The sequence below is a fragment of the Lontra canadensis genome, unplaced genomic scaffold (assembly GCF_010015895.1).
Source record: "Lontra canadensis isolate GAN:19392208 unplaced genomic scaffold, GSC_riverotter_1.0 scaffold128, whole genome shotgun sequence".
In the NCBI taxonomy this organism is placed as follows: Eukaryota; Metazoa; Chordata; class Mammalia; order Carnivora; family Mustelidae; genus Lontra; species Lontra canadensis.
In genome coordinates, this window is record NW_022631122.1 from 3,759,248 (window position 1) to 3,786,150 (window position 26,903).

The 26,903-nt window shown below is 45.2% G+C and overlaps 1 protein-coding gene across 10 annotated transcripts in view; it reads left to right on the forward strand.

Annotated features, from left to right (window-relative positions):
• AKAP13 (A-kinase anchoring protein 13) overlaps window positions 1–26,903 on the forward strand; it is a 313,801-nt gene that overhangs the window by 144,120 nt on the left and 142,778 nt on the right. For all 10 annotated transcript variants that reach the window (XM_032842356.1, XM_032842358.1, XM_032842357.1 and 7 more), the window contains exons 6-7: window positions 17,933–18,131; window positions 20,797–23,881. In XM_032842356.1, coding sequence (XP_032698247.1) covers window positions 17,933–18,131; window positions 20,797–23,881 — 3,284 coding nt within the window. The remainder of the gene's footprint in view (window positions 1–17,932; window positions 18,132–20,796; window positions 23,882–26,903) is intronic.

Below are 26,903 nucleotides of genomic sequence, written 5' to 3' on the forward strand. Positions count from 1 at the left end.
CTTGGAAATTTTACGTGCATGTATTATTAACAGAAATAAAAGTGATTATTAAGGAAAAAACTAAGCATGTCAAATAACCCTTTTGGCCAAAATCAATATTGGACCAAAGCACCTGGCTATTCAGCCTTCACCGTGGGAGAGTCGAACATGGGTGTGTCCTGATTGAGTATCGTCTCAGAGCCTCACTTTTCTCGTCTGTACAATGGGAAATGCTAACATGTACATCTTGGGTCTCTTGGGATAAAATGGGAATATGCTTGTGAAGTTCTTAGAAACTGGGTGTGTTCCTCTGCCTGGAGAGCTAGGGAGGAAAACCCATTGGAAGTAAGATGACCACTCAGCTGTGTGGAAAGAGGACCTCTCTGCGCCACCATCCAGCTTTCGACGTGTTTTTTTCCTGGTCAGCCTCACGCACAACGCTAACAATCCCTTGACACAGGAAGAAGAGCCCTAATTTCCTCTTAGATTTTTGGGAGTAAATAGTGGTAGGGTGATGTGGGTGTCATTTTAGTTGTCTGACAGTTAACTCACAAGCAAGGGTTCTGTGCCCTTTTTAAAAATACATAATTCAAAAACTGTCTTCTTTTTTGTTCCTTAGAATTACACCAGCCCTATAGTATCCCATATAGTCACAATATATTGAGCACTGTGGGAGAACCAGACACCATGTTGACACTTTACATGCATGCTTGTTGGCTCTCCCAGCAAATCCAGCATTCCCACTTCACAGATGAGGAAACTGAGCCACAGGGAACATTCGGTAACTGACCCAAGATCATACAGGTGGCACCGTCAGAGTAAAGAATGGAAGCAAGTCTGTCTAACTTTCCAGCATGTTCTGGCCATTACCTTAGAAAAGTTTCATTTTGAGTTATTTAACATCACAGAATTTATAGCAAATTGCTAATACACAGTTGTTGCTCAAATTATGTGTCCTCTTTCCTCTGCATTCTTTCTGTATTGTTGAGGGCAGAGTGACAGTATAAGGTCAAAAGAAAAAAAGGGAAGGAGAGAAGAACCAAGTATCGTGTGCCTGGATGAGAACTAGTCTAGCAGTGCATTCCTTACAAGCACCTGAGATAGTAGCCTCCTATCCATTGTGGGGGCATCGGTCACCCCCTGTGCACCCACCCCCCCGTTTTCTGGCATTTCGCCTCTCCCGCTGCATTTCTGTGCAGTTGCATTTGATCTCGTAGGACTCCCTAAGGCTCGGCACGGTGGCTGTGAGGTGGCTTCAGGGACGAGACTGCAGCAGCCCTCAGACCAGGAACTAGATGCTGCATTTCCTGTCCCAGGGAGACTCAGCAAAACGCGCCTTTGGGAGGGCTGCTTTACTCTTAAAGCTGCAGTATGACGCCGGGGCCCGGATAGGATGGGCTTGCGGTATTCGTGGTGTTGGAGCCGCCACCAGTGAGTATCTGCTTCCAGACTGACGGGTTGTGGGTCTTCAGTGGTGGTTCTCTGGCACTTGACCTGGCCTTCGCTGATCTCAAGAAGATGTATCTTTGAGCCCCCCCCCCCTTGAATGACTCGGGTTGTTAGTACCGGGAAAATGGTTTTTTCTGCACTCGATTTGACAGGATTTTACATGTATGTTAGCTTCAGCCCAGCCTTTTGCTTAAGTTGCATCCTGCTAGGTAAGGTGAAGAGGAGAGGCTGACTGGTTGTTGACTGGGGCATAGCAGTGGGAATGCTGAAATGAGTTGAAATGCACTCTGTGATTGTTGAATTTTGGTGTTCCATCTACATAAACCTTTGAGTTTGGGGGCCAGCTGTGGATCCTCTGTTTGGATACTGTAACCCCATCTCTGAGCAATGGCTTCTTAATGTATGGTTTTCTTGCTATGGATCCTAAAAAAACTTGTAACAAAATCTAATATACCTACTTAGCTTCTGATAAATACCGTATCAGACTTAACAGTGTGTATAATTGGAATGTAGTCATCATTTGACAGTGTTAGAGGGCCATTTTCACACTGGACAGTAGAAGGAGGTACAGAAGTTTCAGAATTAGGTCTAGGTAAAATTCTGGCCTTTTCACTTACTGGCCATATACTTGAACAAATTTTTCCTTATGCCTGTCGTTTCCTCACATGAAAAATGGAAATACACTGATCCCTGCCTCAAAGTTGTTTGGAGGATTATAAGTAAGTTATATTCATCTGATACCAAACTAATAATAGTGTTTTATTCTTTTGTATTTTCACCTTTGTTCTCCTCTTCCTCACATTTTCTCACCCAACTCGGAGTAAAATCCTACTTGGTACCACGGTCTGCAGAGCCCCATGAGATCCGAACCCTGTCCAACTCTGACACCTCATTTTCTGACGTTCGCCTTCTTCCCGTGGCTTTCTCTACACGGGATCCTTGTGCTCTGCTGTACCCTTTGCCTGTTTTATCCTCTCCCAGTAACTCCATATGCTGGCTCTTCCATACTGGTCCCTTCTCAGAGATTTTCCTGACCACCTGTCTGAAGAATGCACTTTCTCCACCCACAGGAAGTTTCTGACATAAGCACCAGCTTTTATTTATTTATTTTTTTAAAGCATATCTCTAACTGTAACTATACCCTTTTCTTTTTTTTTTTTTTTTAATATTTACTTATTTGAGAGAGACAGAGATAGAGAGAGCATGAATGGGAAGGAGAGGGAGAAGCAGACTCCCCACGGAGCAGAGAGCCCGATGTGGGGCTCGATCCCAGAACCCTGGGATCATGACCTGAGCTGAAGGCAGATGCTCAAGTGATGAGCCACCCAGGCACCCCAACTATACCCTTTTCTAATAGAAGCTCTGTGATAGTAGGAATGTTGGCTCCTAATTTACTCATTCGTCTATTCCTAGCATTCAGGAACATAGTAGATACAGCATGAATAGAGGTTGAAGGTTTGAGTGAATAAATCCATCACCTAGGTCATTCACGTTCTGAAAATGTGGTATTTTGAAATGTCTTGAAATAAGAACTTAAGTACAATGTAGAGAAGACCAGTTTCCAGGTGGGATTCGTGTTTGATAAAATGTCATCCCATCTGTAGTATTATCTTTTTCGATGGGCTTTTGGAGACATTTTATCAGTAATGGAAAAATACTTATAGGGACACTTGCAAACAAGTATCCATATAGAACCTAATGCATTTTTGTGTACTGAGAAGTAGTATCTTTTTGTCTATGTGTATACTTTTAAGATTTTATTTACATGCGTGTTTTTAGAAAATGTATGCTTATATGAAAATGATTTTGTCAGTTAAGAAAGAGTGTTAGAGGTGAGAATACCTCTTTAACACCTTTTTAAATGTCATCTAAGAGAAGCATTTTACTCTTAGCTTTTCTTACAGCTCATTAATCCACGCAAGTTTAATACTAAATTACTTGGAATAGATTTTAAAAATGTATCTTTCAGGGGTGCTTGGGTGGCTCAGTCGATTAAGTGTCTGCCTTTGTCTCAGGTCGTAGTCTGGGGGGTCCTGGGATCGAGCCCCTCATTGGGCTCCCTGCTAAGCAGGGAGTCTGCTTCTCCCTGTCCCTCTGTGCTCATGGGTGTGCTTGCTCTCTCAAATAAATGAAGTCTCAAAAAAATTGATCTTTTAACCCTCGTTCAGCCATCAGCTGTGTGAAACTTTGGTTCGTTTATCTGTGCTTCAGTTCTTCATCTATATGCAGGTCGCTGGCCCTTGTCACTGGGAAGAGTAAAAATGGTATTTATGGTGAAATTGCTCTGAAAAACTGAATCCTGCCTTATGCTGTACTATTTTATTATGTACTGTGATTAGTTCCTAGTATTTCACATTCAGTTCAGGGAACTCGTGTCAGTGAATTAATTCTAGAAGCTCTTTGTGACTTCGCTGTTAAAAAGGATGTTTGGATGCTTTTGATTTTTTTTTTTTTTTAAAGATTTTATTTATTTGACAGATCACAAGTAGACAGAGAGGCAGGCAGAGAGCCCGACTTGGGGCTTGATCCCAGGACCCTGAGATCGTGACCCGAGCCGAAGGCAGAGGCTTTAACCCACTGAGCCACCCAGGTGCCCCTGGATGTTTTTGATTTTATAATAAAAATAATAATAAACACCAGCTGGGATTGAACTTTGAAAATACTCTTGACTGGTATTTAGTAAGTGTTCAGCTTTGCCCGGGCCTCTGTGAAGTGTACCTCGGGAGAAAAGGACACGTGGTCCACAGCATCTGTGTGTAGCTGGTTCCGTGTTCCATGTCCCTGTCTGTGCCATGATTTTTCTTTCTCCTGCTTGCCTGTCTCGCTGGGGTCTGTAGATGTTAGGAATGTGAAACGTGGTTCCTGGCAGTCTGCAGGCTTCTCTGCTGTAACCTACTGCTGCTCACAAGGAGGCAGGCCCAGCTGAGCGGCCCGTTCTTTGTCACTGATCTGTGATGAGATGAGTGTGATGTGGAGAGAATGTGTTCAGAAACTTGTATGCTAAGTTGACCAAGTCCTTTAATATCGATTGAATCTAACAAGAACTTTGGGCTTCAATTTTGTATCTTGTGCATTTTACTTTTCTAGTAATTTTTAGGATTTTTGCTTCTGTAATGAATTGGAACTTTTTTTTTTTTCTTTTTTTAAAAATCTGGTCCTTCATCAGTGGTTTGAGCAGCCGTCCTGGAACCCACCTGACCACTGATGGTACAGCGCTGTGCACAGGGAGAGCGGAGCGATGTTCTGTGTCGCTGCATAAGGAACGCGCTAGAGAAGGGAGACCTGAAAAAAGTCCCGTCTAGTGTGTGAAAGAGATGTTGTCGCTTTATTTTCACATATGTTATTTGTTTAACTGCTTCAAAACAAGATGAATCCATTTCAACAATGACTTGGGAAAAATGCTGCCTCAGGGCAGTGGATCATATAAAAACACACGAGCTCATTAGAAGCTTATTGGACTTAGTAAGTATTGGTTCTTTTCTTAAATTTTAATGACAGTAACCTTATATTAAAGTCAAGTGAACTTCATGTCTGAAGAGTCCTGCCTAGACTAATGAGCAAGAGTGTTTTTTTGTTTTTTTTTTTACCCCTCGAACTGGTAAAAGCTAGTTTACAGAGTGATGACTTTGTTGTGATTAAAGTTACCAATTTTTGTAAGTAGAACAAATCACTTATCTATAGGCTTGTGGCAGCTTCTCCTTTGGAAGCTTGTTAATCAGCTGCTTTTAATGGTTACCATTACCCTGGACTTACAGAATCATATTTAGGTCTTAATATTTTATGCTGAGTTTCAAATGCTTTTCAGAAATAAGACTGGGAGAAATGGGCATGCATTCCTTGCCCTCTGTCGTGATTAGATGATTTAAGCTGGTGAACATCTAGGGTTGCTGTTTGATTTTTGTTCTGTGTCTTTGCTTCATGAGAAAGCTAAAGAAACTCAGTCTTTTTAAAGATGTGTTCTCTATTTTCTAGTGGTTGCATATTGGATGGACTTTTCTTCTTGATCTGTTTTTTTGTCATCAGTCCTAAATTATTTTATCCAGATAGTTCTATTATTCTTTCCAAGTTTCAGATTATTTTGTAATCATTTCTGTCTCTTTCCTCAGCCTGGAATTTGATGTTAGTCACAGTGATAATGGCTTTCTTTCAGGGTAATTCTCATGTGCCTGTATTTCTCCTCTCGTTAAGTGCACCTTGTAGGCAGAGGACAGTAAGTAGTAATGAAGTCAGTAACTGTCATAAAATAGACAGTTGTATGTTCTGCGAGAGATCAACCTAGCTTTATAGAAATAAAGATCCAAGTAATACTTTAATAGAAATCTCTGTGTCCTCACTTAGATGGCCTCAGTCATCCAGGGAGGGAAAGGGTGGGAAAAAGAGAAAGCACGTCACTTAGTGAGTGGGCATCAGTCATTTGGGTTATTAGATGAGGAACATCTAAGAAACACCATTTGGTGTTGGCCTGGTGTTGGCATGGGGTTAAGTTAGATGTAACTATGTCACAGTGTAGACTCAGGTTCATTGCTCTGTGCTCCCTGCCATAGAGCTCTTGGTGACACCTGCACTATACCATATAAGTGTGTGTGTATGTGTGTGTGTATGCATATATATATATATATATATATAATATACATACACACTATACACTGCACTATACTGTATCTGTCCTCCAATTTAGGCCAGAAGCAAGAATGATAGCAAGGAGGGAGAATTAGCATTGATTTTTTTTTTTTTTTTAACGATTAGGTTAGACATAATAATATTACTGATAATCCGCCACCAGTAAGACAGATTCATTTCATTTTTAGATATTACCTCCCACACTGTGTTGTTTTTTTAAGTGGTGCGGCTGATTTTCTATTTCGTGTTCCAATATTTTTACTTTATCCTATTCTCATCTATTTCTGTGGTCTTGTAACTATCTTGGGGGCCCTGTAAAATACTTTATCTTGAGGATTTAAGCCATTTACCCAATGTTAAGTGTTAGTTTTAACATTTAAAAAAATCAGAAATTAAGTAATGAATGCTGCTGTGAGCTTTATTTTTCCTTCTGTTAAATTATTTCTAATTTCTAATAAGCTAAATTCCGAGGACTTGCATAATTAGATCAGAGGATCCAAGACTTCAGTATTTATTGCAGACTTGTCAGCCTTGACGGTGCTTTTCTAGTTAACATGGACTGGCACCTATAGGATACTTTAATGTGGTGTTTTACAACTTTGGCTGTACCTTAGAATCCTCTGATGATTCTAATTACACATTAGAATCTCCCAGAGAGCTTTAAAAACTACTGATGCCTAAGGGCCACCTCGAGAGGCTTTTATTTAATTGGTGTGAGGTGTGATCTGGACATCAGGATTTTAAAAAGCTCTCCAGGTGATTCTAAGATGCAGTTAAGGTTTAAGAACTTTGCCTTGGTGGGAAAATTAGACTTAACATTACATCTGAAGATTAATTCCTGAGAGTTCTCTGAATTAGGTTGGTGGCTTAAATCTGAATCAGTTTAAAGAAAAAATCCACAGCTGAATAGGTTGATCATATCAGTAAATGTTAGTATAAATTTGACTTTAACTTTTATGTGTCATGTGAATTTTGGTATGTTAGATATTTATGCAGATATAATTAGTATCATGGTAAGATACTAAAAATCGTTTCTTTTTTTAAGATCTTGAAAACAGTGCAGTAAAGGTGAGACTAGAAAATGGCAGAATGGCTGTCAGAGCAACAAAGTATTCCAGAAGTCATGGAGTCGTTGAGTTAGCCCAAGTAGCCTCTCCAAGGGGAAAGAGAAATGACCGTGGAAGCTATGGGCCACAGAGTATAACCTCGTATCTGTCACGCACAGTAATCTAGAATCTGCGACCCCAAAACTTAACCCCCCAAAGAGCATATGTTAAAAATACTTCATGGGCTTCACTGGTCTGCATTTTCTGGTGCAAAATAGCAGAGGTGGTTTTGGGTGGTGGTTGAGAGCACCGGCTCTAATTCTGGCTCCATGACATAGTAGCTGCGAGGCAGGGCATTAAAGAACTTCACACCTTCAGTTTCCTCATCTGCAAATTGGGGTGATGTCTTTCTTCACAGCATAGTTGAAGGAATAAATGAGGTGACACACAGAAAACACATAGCTCAATATTCGGAACATCGTTAAACCATTAATGAAGGCAGCTGTAAGAGGAAGTGACTAGGGCGTGTACCCCGTGCTTGTGGAAGGAAACAGAAACTAAATGTAATAGTAAGTGTATCTCTGATCCCTAAAACAACTCTGTAAGAAAGCTATGTTATTGCCACTTTTTTGTAAACGGGTGAAAAAACTTGGGCTTGTGGAAGCTAACTTAGCCTTGACCTGGCGGTGATGAAAGGGGAATCCACTCACCCCACAACAGCCTTTGCCATCATATCACCCTGTGATTTAGGCTCCAGGGAAATCTACATTCAGTGCAATGAGATAAATTTGTGGGGATTTGTTATGGCAAGTAAAATATTTTTTCCCCTTAGGTAAAATGTAGGTCCCTCCGTTTTGTCACAAATGGGATGAACAATTTGTGCCATTTTTTTTTTAACTCATTTGAAGGAATGAATGTCACAGTTGTCACTGTCTTTCATTTGAGAGGAATGTGCTTATTTTGAAAGGAGCGAGGCAGTGAGAATCTGGGCTGTGCAGTGTGGCCCTGCCTATTGCCTGGGTCTCCTCAGGCACCGGAGAATGGCTTTGGCTGATCTGCGGCTGCTGTGGAGTAAGGGGGGTAAGTGGGCAAATGGGGGACTTCAGAACGTTTCACCAGAAAATCCCTGTGTGGTGGAGAGCACTGGGCTGGGAATGGACATTCTTTGAACTTGTGTAGAAATTCTTCCGAAGGCCTCTTTGCTCTGTGTAGACTTCACATGACCCCAGGTGCTTCCTGCTATGGCAGCCCCACAGCGGGGATGTCCCTGTAAAGAGCAGCCCCTGCCACCTACAGGTGCTGCAGGAGATGGTGGGGAGCCCAGGCTTGCAGGTCTGTCCAGCCCGGGTTCAGATCCGTCACTCCAGGGCCTGCTAGCTGAGCTCTCAGTAAGGAGGTACTGATGCTTCCTGACCGCCGTGTTGGATAATCTGTTTTCCGCCCCCCTTTAATGGCCACAGCAACTTGGTAGAGGGCCTGTGACCGGCTTCTTACGGATTGGAATGCTCGCTCAAAGAAGCTAAGCCTCCAGCCCGGGCTCTCGCTTCTCCTGAGTGCTGGAATTTGCCACTTGAGGGTAGGCTGATCAGGCCGCTGGGGGAAGCGGTAGAGCTGGAGCAGATGAGTTAGTATTTCTGAGCCTCCATTTCCTCTCCTCTGAACTAAGAATAGCACTTCTCTGAAGGATTCTTACAAGGATCAACTAGTGTCCCTAAAAGCACCTGCCTGTTTGTTCGTTGATTCCGAAATTATACTAGTTTTTTAGCTGCCTTGACTGCCCCAGTGACCTGCCCAGCCAGTCAGGAGGAGGATGGTCCCGTCCTCTGTCTCCGTCAGCATTACAGGAGCGAAGAGAGCATCACAGCGCGGTGTAGCAAGGCTTTCAGGGCTCAGCCGGAGGGGGTTGCCCTGGGGGTTGTGCTGCAAACTCGGGGTGAAGCGGAACCAGCCTGAGAATGGCTGGAAACAATGTAAATTGTGTCACGACAAGATGATTGCAAGTTTCAAGGTAATCATGGCATCAGCGGGCCTTTTCTGTCTTGTAGTCTGTTCTGGGGTCTGGCCGAATGTGGCAGTCTGAGAAATTTTTGGAGGCCTCAGGACTGTCTGACGGAGCAGGAACGAAGCAGTCCCCACAGAGTATAACTGTCACAGTTCGTAGGAAAAGTGCCCCTCTCTTCACAGGGCTGGCGTTCTTGGGAGTAGAAATGAGATTTACATGCATTTACATGTCCTCATCTGGAGCTCTCCCATGCGCTCGTGTAAAAATATAAAACAACAACTGAGGCAATGGTCCCTATTAATTCACCAGTAACAACAACCGGAATCTCAAGTCCGCTTGTGGGTGTGATTTTCTGTCTTGCCAGACTTGATTTGGTGGCAGTAAAATCTTTGTGTAATATTTTTAAGGCTAATTTGAGACTCTCAGGCATATTCCCCTCTGTGGCAGAAATACAAAACCAAGGGACAACTAGATTTACTCACTGGAGACCCAGAAAGGGCTTCTTGTCAAGAGACGGCTGAGTAGTTCTTCTCCAAGTCCGGAGGAGACGAAACAAGGAAAATGGCTGTCCAGGGGGAAGCACTGTAGTTACACATTAAAAAGTCTGTAATTTTGGAATTACGGAGTGTTTAGCTCTGCCCTGGGTTCCAGACAGCCAGAAACAGATAAGCAAACTGTGTCCCCAGCACGATCAGGAGACACCTGAACTCCGGGCGGCGATGGATCCGTGTACATGAAGGAAAGGTGGATGGAGAGAGATCAGGGCTCTGTCTTCCCTTCTTCCCTTACCGGCCCTGCCACCAAGCAATTCTTTTTCTGCAAATGATTTTATTTGAAGCTGTTCACCTACGTAAAAGTTTGAAAACCGCGTGTTCGACGTCTCTGTGGAAGTGTACCTAGCCAGGGTCCCTGGGGGTGCCTTGCAGCTGGGTCCACAGCCTTGGGGCTGCTTTCTTCCCGTTCATCTGCTGTCCGTTTCTTGCGTGCTTCAGGAACGCGGGCGAGTTGACACTCCCATTAGTGGGAGCGTGTGTAATCTCTTCTCAGTTGTCGTTTTCTGGCTGTGAGATGGGGTGCCTTTTGATCAGCACTGCTCCAGTGTTGTGTCATAATTCGCTAAAGTTTTTTCCTTCCTCGTGGTACATAAAGTAATGGTACTTTGACAAGGAATAGCATTGTAATTTTGATCAAACGTGGTGTATTTAGTACATCAGGTGCCGCACTTGTAAGTGTAAAACTTTTTTTTTTTTTTTAAGATTTTATTTGTTTATGTGACAGAGAGAGATCACAAGTAAGCAGAGAGGCAGGCAGAGAGAGGAGGAAGCTCAGAGGAAGCTCTCTCTGAGCAGAGAGCCTGATGTGGGGCTCGATCCCAGGACCCTGAGATCATGACCTGAGCCGAAGGCAGAGGCCCAACCCACTGAGCCACCCAGGCGCCCCAGTGTAAAACTCTTAACCGATTGTCTCCAGACCACCAGTGTGCCGAGCTGTGGTTGTCTCACAGCGGTTCGTGTTTGACCTCAGAGTGTGCAAGCGCGTCTATCCTTGAGGACAGCGGTCTTGTTTGTCCTTGTAGCCCTGGCACCTCGCGCAGTGCCTGCCCCTTAATAGGTGTTCGTAGGTGTTTCACTGACGATCTTTGAATGTGACCTTGTGAAGCAAGACCATACAAAGAAGGTTCTAGTTAGGAGTAATTGGAAAAAAGAAAGTAACTTAATTCAAGTGCAGACACTAAATCGTGCACTAAATTGTGCAAGAAAGGGCGAGTACTCCTAGGATGTTGCACGGAGTAGCTACGAGCAGCCTTCTAGGTGCCAGATAATGGAGACACCGAACGCCGCACCACAGCTAGAACTGCCCTGAGGAGAACCGGACAGGCTGCGTGCATGTGGCTTTAGGGAGGGGGTAGGTAGGGAGACGAACGCTCCCTCTCGGTGTTGGGAGGTCGGTTTCTAATGCTCACCAGCCCCAGCTCCCTCATTCCCCTTCTGTGCGCGTGTGTGTCTGCTCCGTGACTCTGTTCTCTGGAAGAGTATGGTTTTTTTCTATACCACAGGCCCAGAATGATGGGCCGCACTTCCATTGGTCACTAAGCCAAAGAAAGTGCTGATAAAGACAGAGTGTCCGTATACTTGTTCTTCAGCCTGTCTGATTTTCTGTCTTAAACCCTCAGTGAATCCGAGCTCCAGTAAGCACCGTCCTTGTCTTGTGGAGCCTTGTGTTCTGATGAGAGGGATATGACAGGTCCATAAATAACCATGAAACAGCCCAAAGAGGTTTGGTTTCTTTGTTTTAAAGCCACAAGACAGTAACAGAATAAGGTCTTGTGTAGTCAGAGAGGAGGAAAGACTGTATCGCTGGAGAGAAGAATGGAAGAAGTTTGGAAACCGGACTGAAAGAGGGGTGGATTCTGGATAGGCCGGCGCTGCTGGCTGATGAAGTATGGTTGGGGAATGGACGTTTACAGGTAGGCTGCAGAGGGGGGTACAAGAGGAAGAAGGGACAAGAATACGGCCTAAGAGGGGGCCTGGCTGGCTCAGTCGGTAGAGCATGCGACTCTGGATCTCAGCGTTGTGTGTTTGAGCCCCATGCTGGGAGACAGAAGCCGGGACATGACAAAAGAAGAGCAGGGCATGGAAAGCTAGTCGACATGAAGCACGTAGGTGCCTCACTGTGGAAGCCTTGCTGGCCAGCTAGAAGCATCGTCACAGTGGTGCGCCCATGCAGCTGTCATCCCGAGTGGAAGAGACGGTTGTCGTTCTGGTGTTCTTACTAGCTGTGTGGCCTTGGTCGTGAAGTTCTGTGGGCTTCTGTTTTATATCTCCTTACAGGACAGGTGGGGTGTAGGGGTGCTTCACAGAATGCTTAAGATTAAAAGGGAAAGCCTAGGCGATAGGGGCACGCATATGTGCACACTTCACTCCCGATGCAAAAAGAAGAACAAGAAACACAGCAGAACTTTCGGGCAGGAGGGTGGCATCACTTTTGCTTTCAGATGGTTTCTTTGGGTAGATCCGGGGAGCAGTGCAGGTTCTAGGGCAGCTGGCCTGTAACAAGAGTGTCTGCAAGAGTCCAGATAATTCCGTGAAGGCCTGAGCTGGTGCAGTGCTTGCAGGAATTGAAGTAGGGCACTGAATGGGAGACATAAGACCGAAGCAATGTTCTGACAAAGGGTGATGGTATTACTAGGGCTGCCAGTGGTTTCCTTCATGGAAATAAGTTTGGAGTTGCTGCTGCTTTGGGGAACGGGGGGAACATAAAGTTGAGTTTTGAAATTTGAGAATGTCCACTGCCATCCTGGTAAAGACATTGAAATAGTTGTAAATGTGGGGCGGGGCTCAGACTTGACAGCTGGAGAGAGATTTGGGCGGCAAACCAGCGCTGTGGGGAAGAATGAATGAGAGTAGGAAAGTGTAGAAAGTTGACATGCCTCCACATCTAAGGTGTGTGAAGGAGGAGAGAGAGCCAGAGAAAACTGTGTGGTTTTATTTATTTATTTATTTATTTTTAAAGATTTTATTTACTTATTTGACAGACAAATCACAAGTAGGCAGAGAGGCGGGTGGGGTGAAGCAGGCTTCCCACCGAGCTGAGAGCCCAATGCGGGACTCGATCCCAGGACCCTGAGATCATGACTTGAGCCGAAGGCAGAGGCTTAACCCACTGAGCCACCCAGGTGCCCCAACTGTGTGGTTCTTTATCAATGTCCAGTGAGAATAAATTTCAGCAGAGAAATCAGGTCACTATTTTAAAATTCTACAAAACTCAAAGCTGATGGGGACAAGGAAAGGCTGCTGGATTTGGCGTTTCTTGTCCATGGACACATGTGATAAAGAGGTTTTAGTAGCAGTGGAGTGAGGAGGCCCCAAACTGCAGAATCTTGAAGCTTTTGGATGATCAGTAAGGAGATGGAAGGGAGGGGAGGACAGACAGGGTGGGTCAGTGGGTGAGAGCAGTGTTTCTCAACCTCAGCAGTATTGACAGTTGGGGCCTGACAATTCCTTGTGGCAGGGAGCTGTCCTGTGCGTTGTAGAAACTCTGTGCTTGCCTCCCCTGGGTTGGGACCGCCAGAAAGTGTCTCCATGTTGTCAGGTGCCTCCTGGGGGCCAGATTCCTCGGTGAGATCTGGTCTGCAGGGTGGAGTACAGATTCCTGCTGCCGCTTCCCACAGGCACGCAGGGCAATAGTCCTCCCCCTTGCTGCCACCACTGCTCTGTCTCCCGCTACTGCTTTAAGGGGGCGAGGTGTGCGGAGCTAGTCCAGGAGTGCGTGAAACACTGCAGGCGTCCAGGGGAGGATTGCCCAGTCTGGGATGGCAGGAGGCCGGGGGGAACAGAGCAAACCCACTGCTGAGAAGAGGCGTCCTTGACACGAGAGGCGGTGGGCAGAGGCAGATTATTAGTGAATGAAGATTGAGCTCACCTATCAGGTAGCCTCAAGCTTCTCACTGAGAAGGGCAAAACGGTCACCTGAGAATGAAGTAGAGTTAAGACTGGGCCTTTGAGGAGACTATAGAAAATTTCACTAACACAAGTGAAAGCATTCCGGAGCAGCGAGTCCTAGCTCAATAGGGGACTCTAAAAAGTTTCTTAAATGTTAATGAGGGGCACCTGGGTGGCTTAATGGGTTAAGCCTCTGCCTTCAGCTCAGGTCTTGATCTCAGGGTCCTGGGATTGAGCCCCACATCGGGCTCTCTGCTCAGCGGGGAGCCTGCTTCCTCCTCTCTCTCTGCCTGCCTCTCTGCCTACTTGTGATCTGTCTGTGTCAAATAAATAAAAAAAACAAAAACCAAAAAAACCCGTTAATGAAAGTCTTGGGGAAGAAAACCTACAGTCCAACAACTATAATACTATTTTATTTGTGCATTTTACCATCTAGACTTACCTAAATTTTTACCCTTTTTATTTTGCTTATTTCCCTGAACGTTGTAGATTTTAGTGTTACTGGACTGTTATTTCCCTTATTTTTAATGGCTGTGTAATAGTCCAGAGATCTGTTCTTCTTCATCTTACCAAACAGCCCTCTAGTTATTGACCTGGTGGTGTCCACTTTTTAATACTATTATACCTAAAGTTTCAGTAAGCATTTTTATGCCCAGAACTTAGTCACATTTTATTACTGGATGCAGGACAAGTCTTATACAGTGCTAAACACAGAGCACAAAACATACTGGCTTAAAATGCCACTACAGGGGGCACCTGGGTGGCTCAGTCATTTAACCATCTGACTCTTGATTTTGGCTCAGGCTCGCGATCATGAGATTGAGCCCCGTAACAGGCTCTGTGCTCAGTACAGAGTCTGCTTGGGATTCTCTCTCCCTTTCCCTTTACCCCTCCCATTCATTCTCCCTCTATCTTTCTCTCTGTCTCTCTCTTTCTCTCTATCTCAGATAAATAAATAGATCTTTAAAAAAAAGTCACCTCCATGAGTCCTTCCACATTTAAAATTGCAACCCTCAGGGAAACAAAAGCAAAAATGAACTATTAGGACTTCACCAAGTTAAAAAGCTTTTGCACAGCAAAGGAAACAGTCGGCAAAACCAAAAAAACCCTACAGAATGGGAGGAGATATTTGCAAATGTCTCATCAGATTAAGGGCTAGTATCCAAAATCTATAAAGAATTTATCAGACTCAACACCCAAAAAGCAAATAACCCAGTCAAGAAGTGAGCAGAAGACACGAACAGACATTTCTCCAAAGAAGACATACAGCAGACACATGAAAAACATCACTCGGCATCAGGGAAATACAAATCAAACCACAGTGAGATACCACCTCACACCAGTCAGAATGGCTAAAATTAACAAGTCAGGAAACGACAGATGTTGGAGAGGATGCAGAGAAAGGGGAACCCTCCTACAGTGTTGGTGGGAATGCAAGCTGGTGCAGCCACTCTGGAAAACAGTGTGGAGGTTCCTCAAAATGTTGAAAATAGAGCTACCCCACGACCCAGCAATTGCACTACTGGGTATTTACCCATAAGGTACAAACGTAGGGATCTGAAGGGGTACCTGCACCCCAGTGTTTATAGCAGCAGTGTCCACAACAGCCAAACTATGGAAAGAGCCCATATGTCCATTGACAGATGACTGGGTAAAGAAAATGTGCATATATACAGTAGAATACGACTCAGCCATCAAAAAAAAAAATGAAAATGACATGGATGGAACTAGAAGATATTATGCTAAATAAGTCAGTCAGAGAAAGACGATGATGTGATCTCACTCATGTGGAATTGAAGAAACAAAACAGGCTTATGGGGAAGGGCAGGAAAAATAAAATCAGAGAGGGAGATAATCTGTAAGAGACTCTTAAGTATAAGAAACAAACTTAGGGTTGCTGGAGGGAGGGGGATGGATGGGTAACTGGGTTGGGAGATGGACATTGAGAAGGCAGGTGATGTGATGAGCACTGGGTGTGAAATACAACTAATGAAATACTGAACTCTACTGAACTAATAACAATATATGTTAATTAATTGAATTTAAATGAAATAAAGTTAAATTAAAAATAAAATGGCAACCTTCATCTCATCCTGGCTTTATTTTTCTCCGTAGCACTTGCTATCTCAGAAATGCCAGATGTTTTATTTAATCTGACTGCTCTTGTCTCCCTTGCTATGTACATAAATTCCCAATGAGCTGAGAATTTGGGTTTGTCACCAGCACCTGGAATACTGCCTGACCCCTGGCTACTTGCTGGGATGGTGGGGTTTACCCAGACCTTCAGGAAAACGGGTTTGGAAGAGTGTCCGTTGCACGAGATATTCATGAAATCAGTAAGAGAATAATTGCAGGGACCAGTCGTTTCTATCTAGACAGACTGGGAAGCAACAGAATTCACAGGGACAAGGAACTGGGAGATCGAAGGGTTAGCACTCGGGGTTAATTGTGGCAACAACAGCACATTCCTCTGGAAGGAGAGCATGGGAGCTGTAGAAGGTAAATAGTTTGTGGTTACAGGTGGGAATTTCTCAAGGTTTAGGTAGTAAAAAGGAAACAGTTTGAGAAGTAGTAGTGGCAATTGGTAGAAAACTCCTTTTGCTGGGAACGGATTGTGTCCCTTTTTAATTGCCCCTGCTTTGGCAGACAGTCCTCTCTCATTATATTTGGTTCACAGTGGAGTGGTGTATACACCAAGTTGTGTTCTCAAAGGCCTTTTGTTATTAGAGTATGACCGTGTGTGGTAATCAGAGCACTCAGGTATGCTAGTTATGTCTGTCAGTTGATAGATTATCCTGAATTAGTGGCAGTGTCAGCCCAAGCTTCAAAGCTGAAATTACAGAGAAGTCGCATCCCCCCTCATTCGGTGTAGCTGATTGGCTTCTTATTTTTAAGTGACTGTCTTACAAGTAGAATTGACCCTCGAACAATGAGAAGGTTAAGGGTGCTAACCCCTGCGCTGACAAATAACTGCGTATAACTTTTGACTCCCCAAAACTTAATAGCCTATTGATTGAAAGCCTTACCAATAACATCAACAGCCAATTAACACAAATTTTGTGTGGTATGTGTATTATATACTGTATCTTTACAATTCAGTAAGCCAGAGAAAAGATGTTGGTTAAGAAAGTCATAAGAGAAAATACATTTACAGAACTGTACTGTATTTTTGAGGGGAAAAAAAAATCTGTGTGTAAATGGACCCGTGCAGTTCCAACCCGAGTTGCTTGAGTCAACTGTACTTTTCTACTTGAGGTCACTTTACTCCAAGTAGAGCAGCTTGGTTAAGTACATAAAAAACTGAGCATAGTGTATGCTAGGGTCATCTGAAGCAACCCCTGGGGTGTCACTCTTGAGAGTGGACGTTCCAGTAGTTTTCTTTTGGAGCAGCCTTCATCATGACCTTCAGCCAGCGCACGATTCCTCAGTTCTGGGTTTCATAATACAGCATATAGTTAGTTTCAAATTGCAGTTACTATCTGGTGGGTTGTTACTGACAGACAACTATGGTTCAGTAAATGAAACACTGCCAAGAGGGTTTTCTTCTCCTGCTTGTCAGTGTGTGGCATGTCTGTTATTTCTTCAGACTTGATTCTGTTTACTTATTCCATTTTGAAATGTAATCTCAAACATCACCTTCCTCCTTCTTCCAGAATCTCTGGAGTACTTGGCCAATCTGTTAGTTCATAAAGAGATTTCATGTGTTAAGGCCTGTCCCAGAGATTTTTCTTTACATACCTGCGCCTTTGTCAGCTTTATTTGTAGATGAGGTATGTTGATGATGATGAGAGTTGAGCAAGGTCATTTGCTTTTTTAGATTAAAAAAAATTTTAACTTGAAGTTCTTAGAACCAAGTGCTTCTTCCTAATCGTATTGACAACTATAGTATGATATGGCTTTGTTGTCTTTGTCTAATACGGTTGACTTTGAGAGCTGTTAATGAAAGTCGGAGTGCCCTTGCATGGGTTATAGTGATTTCTTCTTCCCTTCCCAGTAGAATCAACTGCAGTCAGCATATGGTGCAACCCAGTGTAAGAGAAATGCTTAATATAAGCCTTTCTTCTATTGAAAACCAGGCTAAGACCATCCTCCTTACATTTCCTCATTAATTGGTTGTTAGCATAATGTTAACTATTTTAAGGTCCCAGACCTCTCTTTATCTTGATCAAAAGAACGTTCTTAGGGAGGAATCCTGCAGTTTTCATTTAATCCATCTGTGACCTCTTACGAGGCGGATGGCTCAGTGAGTTACACGCCTGGCTCACTGGGGAGCTGTAGAAACCAGATCTCTGCTGCATGGCCTCCAGAGCAGTGGGGGAAGGCTGAGAGGAAGAGCTGTGCCCCGGGTGAAGGAGCAGAACGCAGGTAGTCTAACCAGAGCTGCTTGCTTACAGGGAGAATGCTGGGGAACCAGACTCCTGGAGCAGTTTATCCTATGAAATCCCGTATGGAGACTGCTCTGTGAGGCATCATCGAGAGTTGGACGTCTATACCTTAACCTCTGAGTCCGAAACCCGTCATGAAGTCCCATTTCCTGGAGACAGTTGCACTGGACATATTTTTAAACTTATGAACATCCAACAGCAGCTAATGGTAAGGAAGAAAATGTCCATTTTCAGGCTTTGGTGCCCTCACACTTTCCCCTACTGAACCTTCCTAGAATTAGAACACAGAAATGCTTTCCTCAGAGATTGTGAAGCCCAAAGCAGTTTTAGCAGCATTAGATACTACTGCTTAAACATACAAAACAGCAACAGGGGACTGGGAATTTTCCTTTTCTTTTCTTTTTTTGGCCAGGCTTTTGAACTAGTGAAAGATACACATACACACTGCAGATACAGAAATACGCAACAACTAGAACTCTGTTTTCCTGGCATAAAAGGAAATTTGTCTGTTTATTAATTTGTCAGTTTAGCTTTATAAAGCTAAATGAGCAAAACAGTTTCTGAGATTGTTGCTAAAGAACAAGGACCACATTTACTTAAAAGTAAGGCCTTTTCACAACTATTTCAATGAGTGATGATAATGTTACTATATTTAAATTGATAGTTGTATGGTAAAAAGATCACTAAAAAAATAAAGATTTTATAATCCACTCAAGCCTTCAAGATAAAGTTGTTGCCAGACGTAAAAACATTACAGACTCCCTGGTAGCATTTATTATGGATAATATAAACGTCATATGGGTACATGTCTCTTGGCCATAACATCTGAAAGGCTAAGTTTAGATAATTTTTCCACCCAGTTTATTTCAGAGCTGATTAGATTTGGAAAACGCTTGACAATAATTTCATTTAAGGTCCTCTCGGGTCATCGCGGTACCAGAGGCATCTTTGGGAGCAGGCATTATTTTGGAGGCCAGCAGGCCAAGACACTTCACAGCAGGCGTGTGTGATGTGCCTGCCTTTCCCTTTCCCAGTCGTTTGGTGCCAGGACAGGTGTCCTTTTCTTTTCCTCTGAACAGCTTGCCGAGAAGCCTGTTTTTCCCTTGGAGCTCTTCTTCCTAGGTGAATGGTGGTCCAGCTTGTGGGTGCCAGAGTTCCTGCACGATATGGGAACGTTCGACAGGAAACTATGAGAAGTTAAAACTCTGACAGGACGCGTGTGTTAGGAGCTTCTAAAACAACACTTGTTTCCCTGAATCTCTGTAATGTTTGCCCTTTACTAAATGGAATGACCTGCTTTCATGATCTTAGGAGACGGTTATGCTGTCATAGGAATGGGAACAAGCTAAACTTGGACACTCTTCGGAGCATAGCACAGAAGCTTTTTGCGAAAGTCCATTTTTCTTGTTCTCTCTTAGTAGGGAGACTTTAGTTGAGCACAGCACATTGTATACTTGTATGGGTAAACTTTCACGGTAGAGCCGGTAGGTTGGCGGGACTAGTCTGATGTTGAAGAACCATAAGTGAACAAGAACAGTGCACAGTAGATACACACGAGAGTATCGCAGTAGGTCAGAGAAAGGGGAAGAACAAACAGATGTTTTTTTTGTTGTTTTTAATATTTTATTTATTTATTTGACAGACAGAGATCACAAGTAGGCAGAGACAGGTAGAGAGAGAGAGGAGGAAGCAGGCTCCCTGCTGAGCAGAGAGCCCGATGCGGGGCTCAATCCCAAGACCCTAAGATCATGACCTGAGCTGAAGGTAGAGGCTTAACCCTCTGAGCCACCGAGGCGCCCCGAACAAACATGTTTTAAAAGTCATTTGTATTTGTTGAACAAATAGGAGTAGCGTAAGAATTTCTGAAATCTTGATAGAAAGGCAAACCCACTGTAAAGATGAGCTGTATTTTTTTTCCCATTTTTCCTTAGCCTTGCTTATATGTACATGTAAATTTTGCATACTTATGACCTTAGATTTTAACCCTAGGTTTTACCTGTTTTTTTTCAGTGTATCATCAATCTGTATTTCAGCCTTTACCATGGTCTTCATAGTTCACAGCATGGCCTTGGCCTCAGGTTGACCAACGGTGGTTTTTTTCAGCCACTCCCATATAGTTGGTAATAATCTGTTTGTTTTTTAAAATACTGTGAAGTTGCAAAAAGCAGTTTTGACATGACATACAGTTTCCTCAAGCCACAGTACTAAGAATAATCGGGACTTGGATCATACTGGCTTGATATGTTCCTATTTCATATTTAGTACTAGGCAACAGAGAAACTGCCTTTATCAAAAACAAATCTGCTGTGCCACTGTTCTTGAAATTATGAACCCGTAATGGAAAGTGGTAAGCTAGATTGAACGGAGCCTGTCTGGGGGAATAAAGGACACCATGTAACTTCTCAGTACGAATTTCAGGCTCAGGAGCTTCAAATGACAATTTGCAAACGACAAGACTTTACCATACTGAGTAGGACTCCCTTTTATTCATGTACATGAGGTGGGATGGAAGCATACCTCTGCCCCTCTCAAGACCCTTTAAAAATATCTTCTTCAGCTAAAGGTAGTCAGTGTGCCCTTATAAAATAAGGTTTTTGAGGGTCACCTTTCTAAAATAAGTTCATAATTTAGGACAAGCCATGTTGTATATTCTTGACCGTTTTATCACTCCAGTGGATTATGTAGCTACAAGAGAGGAAAGTGGTATCAGGGACTAGCAAAAATCCATTTGTATTTCTTGAGATCAGCTTTTCACGTGATCTTAGGAGGGCTGGAGCGGCAGCGAGTTCTCTCCAGCAGGAGTTCTGCTTCTACATGTCAGTGACGTCTTTTCCCATGGGCAACTTTTATAACTATCTTTCCTTTCCTCCTAGAAAACGAATGTTAAGCAGATGGACAGTCCTGTGCCCTTAATGGTGACAGCACAGGATCCTTCAAGTCTGCACAGTGCCCGAGATCCAGATGGCCAGTTTCTTTGCTGCACGTCGGATCCCAGGGACAGCCAGCAGTGCTCATCTCTGCCCGAAGACCCTGAGCCTCACCCGTGTGGCCACGGGAGCACTGTGGGGGAGACTGAAAGTTCCTCCAGTTTGTCAGGTGTGGCTGCGGAAGAGAATACAGACTGTTCCTGTAAGAAGGAAACCGAAGGTGTGGGGGGAGCAGGGGACGAGGCGGAGCCCTCACTTACTGTGGACCGTGGAGCGGTGTCTGATCCCAGCAGCCGCCTTCTGAGCATACCTGCTTGTGGAGGAGAGGCCACAGGAGACTTTCCATCCGGTCAAGTCAGAAATGGAGAAACTGGAACAAAATCTTCTGCACTGGTCACAGACCAGGAGTCTCTAAGCACTGGAGACCGCCTCCTGCAGGGAGACATGGCCATGCAACCGGGCTCCGCTCCCACTCCGCATTTCTCTGGAGGGGAACTGGCAGTCAACGTCCCAGGGACTGCAGGGGAGACAGAACGTGGTCTCCCGAACGTCGATGCCGCCATCCAGAAGGATGTGCTTGAAGTAAGGGAAGGTACAAAGGAAAAGTTTGAGGACTCTCCTATCAGCACAGCCGGAGCCTCTGACGTAAAAGTCACAAGTCAGCCTGCAGATAAAGCCGCTGCTCCCAACAGCGTCTCTGCCACCGGCTCCCCGGGTGCTAATGAACCTGCTGAGTCTTTACTTGCATCTAGGAAGGGAGAAGCCTCCCCTGTGAAAACTGCAGAGACAGAAGCTTCAAGAAGTTTTGAAGGGAATGCTGGGCCTCCCATGGGTCAGAGCTTCCCGGTAGCTCCAGCTGCTGCAGAAGACACGACTTCAGATGGGCTCGGTCCTTCTGCTCCCTTGGCAGGCACAAGTGAGGCAGCGTCCCCCTCCCATCTAACCTTCCCGGGGCCACGAAAAGACGCGCCGAACAAGAAATCGGAAACTGATTCATCTCCCATTCAGAGCCAGATCAGCCAATCACCCCTCTGTTCTACACCTGGAGGGGACACTCCGTGTGCCACCCCTGCCTGTGGTCAGAGCACAGTGATTGCTGGGGGCGTCCTTGCTGCGAAACACTGTGGTGGCATAGGTACCCAGCCCGAGGACACCACCCCAGGACTGCCCCCCACACAGCATCTCCCCCTGGACCTCTGCGGTGAAGGTCCCCAGGCTCACACAGCCACCCCTGACCCTCCAAGAGGCACCCAGGAACAGGCGGAATTTTGTCCTCGTGAAGATTCAGATAAAAAGGGCCAGAGAAGAGATTGGAACCTCGGAACGGCTTTAACAAATATGCTTGAGGTGCAGCCACAGGTGCTTGTCCCCAGCGCCGAGGAAGAACTGGTGCCAGACCAGGCCGTGACATCAGACAAGACTTCTCTGGCAAGCGGGCCAGGCAGTGAATCAGTAACCAAAGATGACGCACTTTCTCTTGTCCCCTCCCAGAAAGAAAAGGGAACAGCAACTTCTGAACTACATACGGCTACAGATGGTGAAGATGGCCCAGGCGGAGATTGGAGCGGTCCTGAGAAGCAGCCCTCAGAAGACGGTGCTGTAGGCCTGCCCGCACCCTCAACTGCTCTCCATCGTCAGCCCAGAATGGGGAATACCAGCCCCATGGGACTTAGTGGGGAACATGGGGCTCCCCGCCTTTCAGCAGCCCCCGAAGTTCTGGATCTCGAGGGGGGCACCGACGCTTCTCTGCTGCGTGCGGGTAAGGCCACTGTGGCCTCTGATTCCGTTCTGACTGAGGTAGGAAAAACTGAGGTGGTTCTGGAAAGCTCTGAAGCTCAAGGACAAGATAGCAGGGATAAAGCAGTGACTTGTGCCTCTGTTAAGGAAGACAGTTATTCCTCAGGAGCGTTTCAGGAAGAGCAGAGAACACCACCTCCTGGACAGGAGGCACTGGGGTTCTGTGGAGAGCGGAGTTCGGCTGTCTGTGCCGAGGACAGAGCACTTGAGCGCGGCAGTCCCCGGGGCGCACCCTTGGCCTGCCTGAATGCAGAAACTGAGCATAACCAGGAAGTGGCCCCGCCAGCCTCGCTGCTGACTGAAGGTGGGGCTGCACAGAGCCTGGTGCCACGGGGAGCAAGTCTGGCTGCAGACCCACACCAGGAAGCCTCGGGTGCAGAGCAGAGCGGCTCGGCTGCATTGCCAGGCCTGTCACCAGATGGGGCTGGGGCTCTTGCTTGCAGTCGGTCTTCTGCTCTGGATATTGGCGTGCAGAACCCTGAATCCCAAGGTAAAAGCCGTGCTGGTGAGGTGAGCGGAAATGTGGGGTTGGATGTTGCTGTGGTTAATGCCACAGAAGATACTGTCGGGGCCAGAAGAGAGGCTGTATCACACACCGCCCAGGACCTCCCGATTTCAGAAGCCTTGAGCCAGGAGAAGACTGTGGTCCTGGATTTGCCAGGAGCTTCAGCAGACAAAAGTGTGCTGGAACTGCGGGGCACCACCGCTCCCGAGATGGTGCCTGTTGGTTGGAAGGAGGCAGACAGCGGCGGCGTGGCCGATGGCAGCGGGGCACAGGTGGATGCCGACGCGCGCCACGTCCTCCAGCAACCACCTGCCAGAGAGCTACCCACCGACACCGGACTCTCAAACAGTGATAAGCCGGCCCCAGGCAGGGCAGGGGGCACTCCCCCTCTATCCTGGGCCGTGTCTCTGCCGGAAGGAGCAGGCTCCATTGAGGAGGCTGCGAGTCGCATAGTGGAGGCCGTCCTGCACCAAGTCAAGTCCTCGGGAGCCCTGATCAGTGGGTGGGGGACTGGTCACATGTCACCGTCCAGCCCTTCAGAGTCAGGCCCAGTGACTGAGCATCCACAGAGTGCTTCTGCAGGGAAAGGGAGCTCTTTTCTGCCTGGGCGGACCCCACACATGGGCAGTATCTGCGAAGAAGCCCCTGGCAGCCTTGCAGGGGGTTTGGCTGAAAGGGAGAAGCTGGAGAAGATGGTTCTGGCCGCTGAAGGATTTGGGCCTGCAATAGGTAAGCAAAGCAGAATACAGAAGTAGCAGTTTGAGGGACAGACTCTCTTAAGAGCCTCAGAGATATGCTGGTAGAGAAAGGAGGCCTCTTTGTGGTTTAGAAGTGTCTTTTCATTCATTGGGTAAGTTGCCAAGTTAATAGTCACCACTGTCAGAAGAGGGACGTCCTCAGGGCTGGACAGATTTTGCTTCCTGTATTGTAGACTCCAGGCCTGACTGATGAAGCCTATAAACGCTCTGTCTCCCACACCGGAGGAGTTGCAATTTTGCAAACCGAGAAAATGCAAACCGAGAAAATCGCAGGTGCTTTACAATGAGAAAGGAATTTTGCAGATATTTTTATTTGCATGGCTTAGTCCTTTTTTTTCTAGAACTGTGAAAAGCGGTGTTGAAAAAGTACGTTTTGCTTACGAGCCCAGAACACTTTCCTTCCCTGTCATCCTAGTCTGTATTCTGAGCAAATTTAGAGTCAGGGTGGTTTCATGAAACAGCTGTAAGAGTCGTTCTACGCGAATGACCCTACATCCAAAATGGTGGTATTAGGTCATTGGGGAGGGCGGGGGTGGGTCGGGGGAGGGGAAGGAGAGAACGCCCTCCTTTTCCTGCCCGCGGAGCTGACTTCCCGTTCCATTGCCTGATGCTTTTGGGCAGCAGTCTGGGAATCCGGGACCGTGTGCAGGGCAGGGGATGGGATGCAGGATGTCCGCCCAAGCCTGCTGAGCTGCTGTCACAGCGCACACGTTGTGTCTGCTTATCTCGGTGAAGCAGCTGCCCGGAGCAGATTGCTCACACAGCACTCTGTTCCATTTGTGGGTAACCATGTCCAGAGAGAGCAAAGAGAAACCGCTGTGGCTTGGGGGAAATAAACTACGTGAATAAAACTTCTTGGGGGTTGAAGCTGAAGCCGAAGCTGGAGTCCAAGGTGGCATTGACCCCTGAATCGTTAAAGGTCTGTTCGATTCGTACTTTGATGCCGCCCCCTGTTGCCAGGTGTAGACAGAGCACGGGTCTCCATGCTCACCCCCAGCCGGTGTAGGTAAGAAGTAGCCTAATTGTTCTTATTGTTGGTTTGTTTTTGCTGCTCTTGTCATATTTGAAAATCTCCTTAAGTGTAGTATGTGTTTAAAGTGTGGGGGTGGGGCATGTGGAGAAATGACCAACAGAACCAGAAAAGAAGTTGCTTAGGAAAAAGAGCAACGTGTGGTCCTACCCCCCTCTGCTCCCAATAAAGGGTTTTTAACCAATTAAGATCTTTTTATTCCCATTGAGGAATTTAAGAGGCTTTAGGTATTACAGTATTTTTGGTGACTTGGCGTTTTTAGTTTTATTCGTGTTTTGGGTTGTTAGTACTAGAAATTTATTGGCTGCTATCTCAGGATTTAAATGAAAAGGTCTCTAATTTTTAAAATAAGATACAACAACAAGTCTATTTTGGGGGCCCTGGCAGGTTGACATTTCAGAAGAATGGGAGTGGCTGTAAGCTGATACCTGGCTGTGTTCATTTGGGTGCTGTGTCTTTGGCTGCATGGGCTGGAATTATTTGTCTTTCTGGCTCAGTAGTCCAAACTTAACCCGAGCAAGTGCAAATTCTGTGAAGTTTGGGTCTCTAATACCCAGAGAGAAAAGGTAGAAACCGGGGAGAATTTCAGACTTTGATTTTTGGTAGTTTGTAGTTAGGGTATAGATGCTATGAAATGATTTTTAAGATTTTTAAGGTTTTAGGAAGGAAAATGAGTTGTATGAAATTTCCTCAGTATCTCTGGGTTTAGGCTTGATTGATGTGTGTGGGCGAGTTACTGGTTCTGCTACCAAGAAGAGTCATATGTGTTCAGTGCTCATGGTCTTATGTTACAGAGAGAAGTAGCCAGTGACCAAGAAATAGGGGCTTTCTTCAGAAGAAAAAAAAAAAAAAAAAGGCAGAATTGGGGAAAGTCCCAGGTCACATTGCCCTAAAGAAAAAGCACCTGAGTGTGATCTCAGCCAAAGAGTAATTTCTGGGAAGTTTACCTTCCATTCATGGATTTAACCACAGTGTATTACGAGTGAAGAGATGTCGGATAACTGCTGATTTGGAAGGAGCTGCGTGGCACCGGCTTCTGTTTGTAGACGCTGCCAGATAGAAATTAACATGAGAAAACACAGAACTGCCCGTTATAAGGAGGGGATGTGGCTCTTCACTCATCCTGACCATCCATCACCATGGTTTGGGAAGTTAGTCCTCTGGGACTCAGCCAGGACAGGCTGCAGAGGTGGCTGGTGCCCCTCTTGTCTCAGTAACCACTATTCATGGTCGTGATTGGTTGCTGCCTGCTGAGATACATATTTTCACTTGCTGGGTATAGGATAATAAGGGTGTGCCAAAAATCACTTCTCCAAATAAATAAAATAGAAGTCATCAACAACCAAAAAAATTAGTCTTATTTAGAAATGTTTTGATCAGTGAGTACTTCTAAGGTACTTTCTTAGGGTTGTTTTTTTTTTTAACTTTATTTACATTTTATGAAATGTAACATAGGTTTTTGTTCTTTGGGCAAGGAAGCTTGTTTAAATTGCTAGTAAGATTGTATAATTATAAATAAGGGAATTTATGAATGCTCATCTGTAGGACTGTAGCTTTCCTAAACCCGAAGGAGACCTTTGGGCATGTCACAGTGTGCTGTAGAATAAACTCTTTTCTTTGGTGAAAGAAACTTCTCTGCCCTTTGGTGTACGGAACATTTTTTTTTCTGCCAGAGTAGTGGCATGACGAGATTGAAATTGGCCAGAGAAAATTTCCACACGAAATTGACATGATAGTTCTATTTTATTTGTATTATCGAGGTGAATTTTAAATGTCCAGTCTCAGCCCCCTTTAAAAAAAGAAAAAAGTCAAAGGCTCAGTTTGTCTCAGACATCAAGTTATCACTTCCTTCCTGTATTTGCTTGACCATATGGTGGTCAGGTAACAAAAACCACTACTGTTTGGTCTAGTGAGCATAATTCTAAAGAAAACATATAAAAACATTTTGTTAAGAAAAGGAATT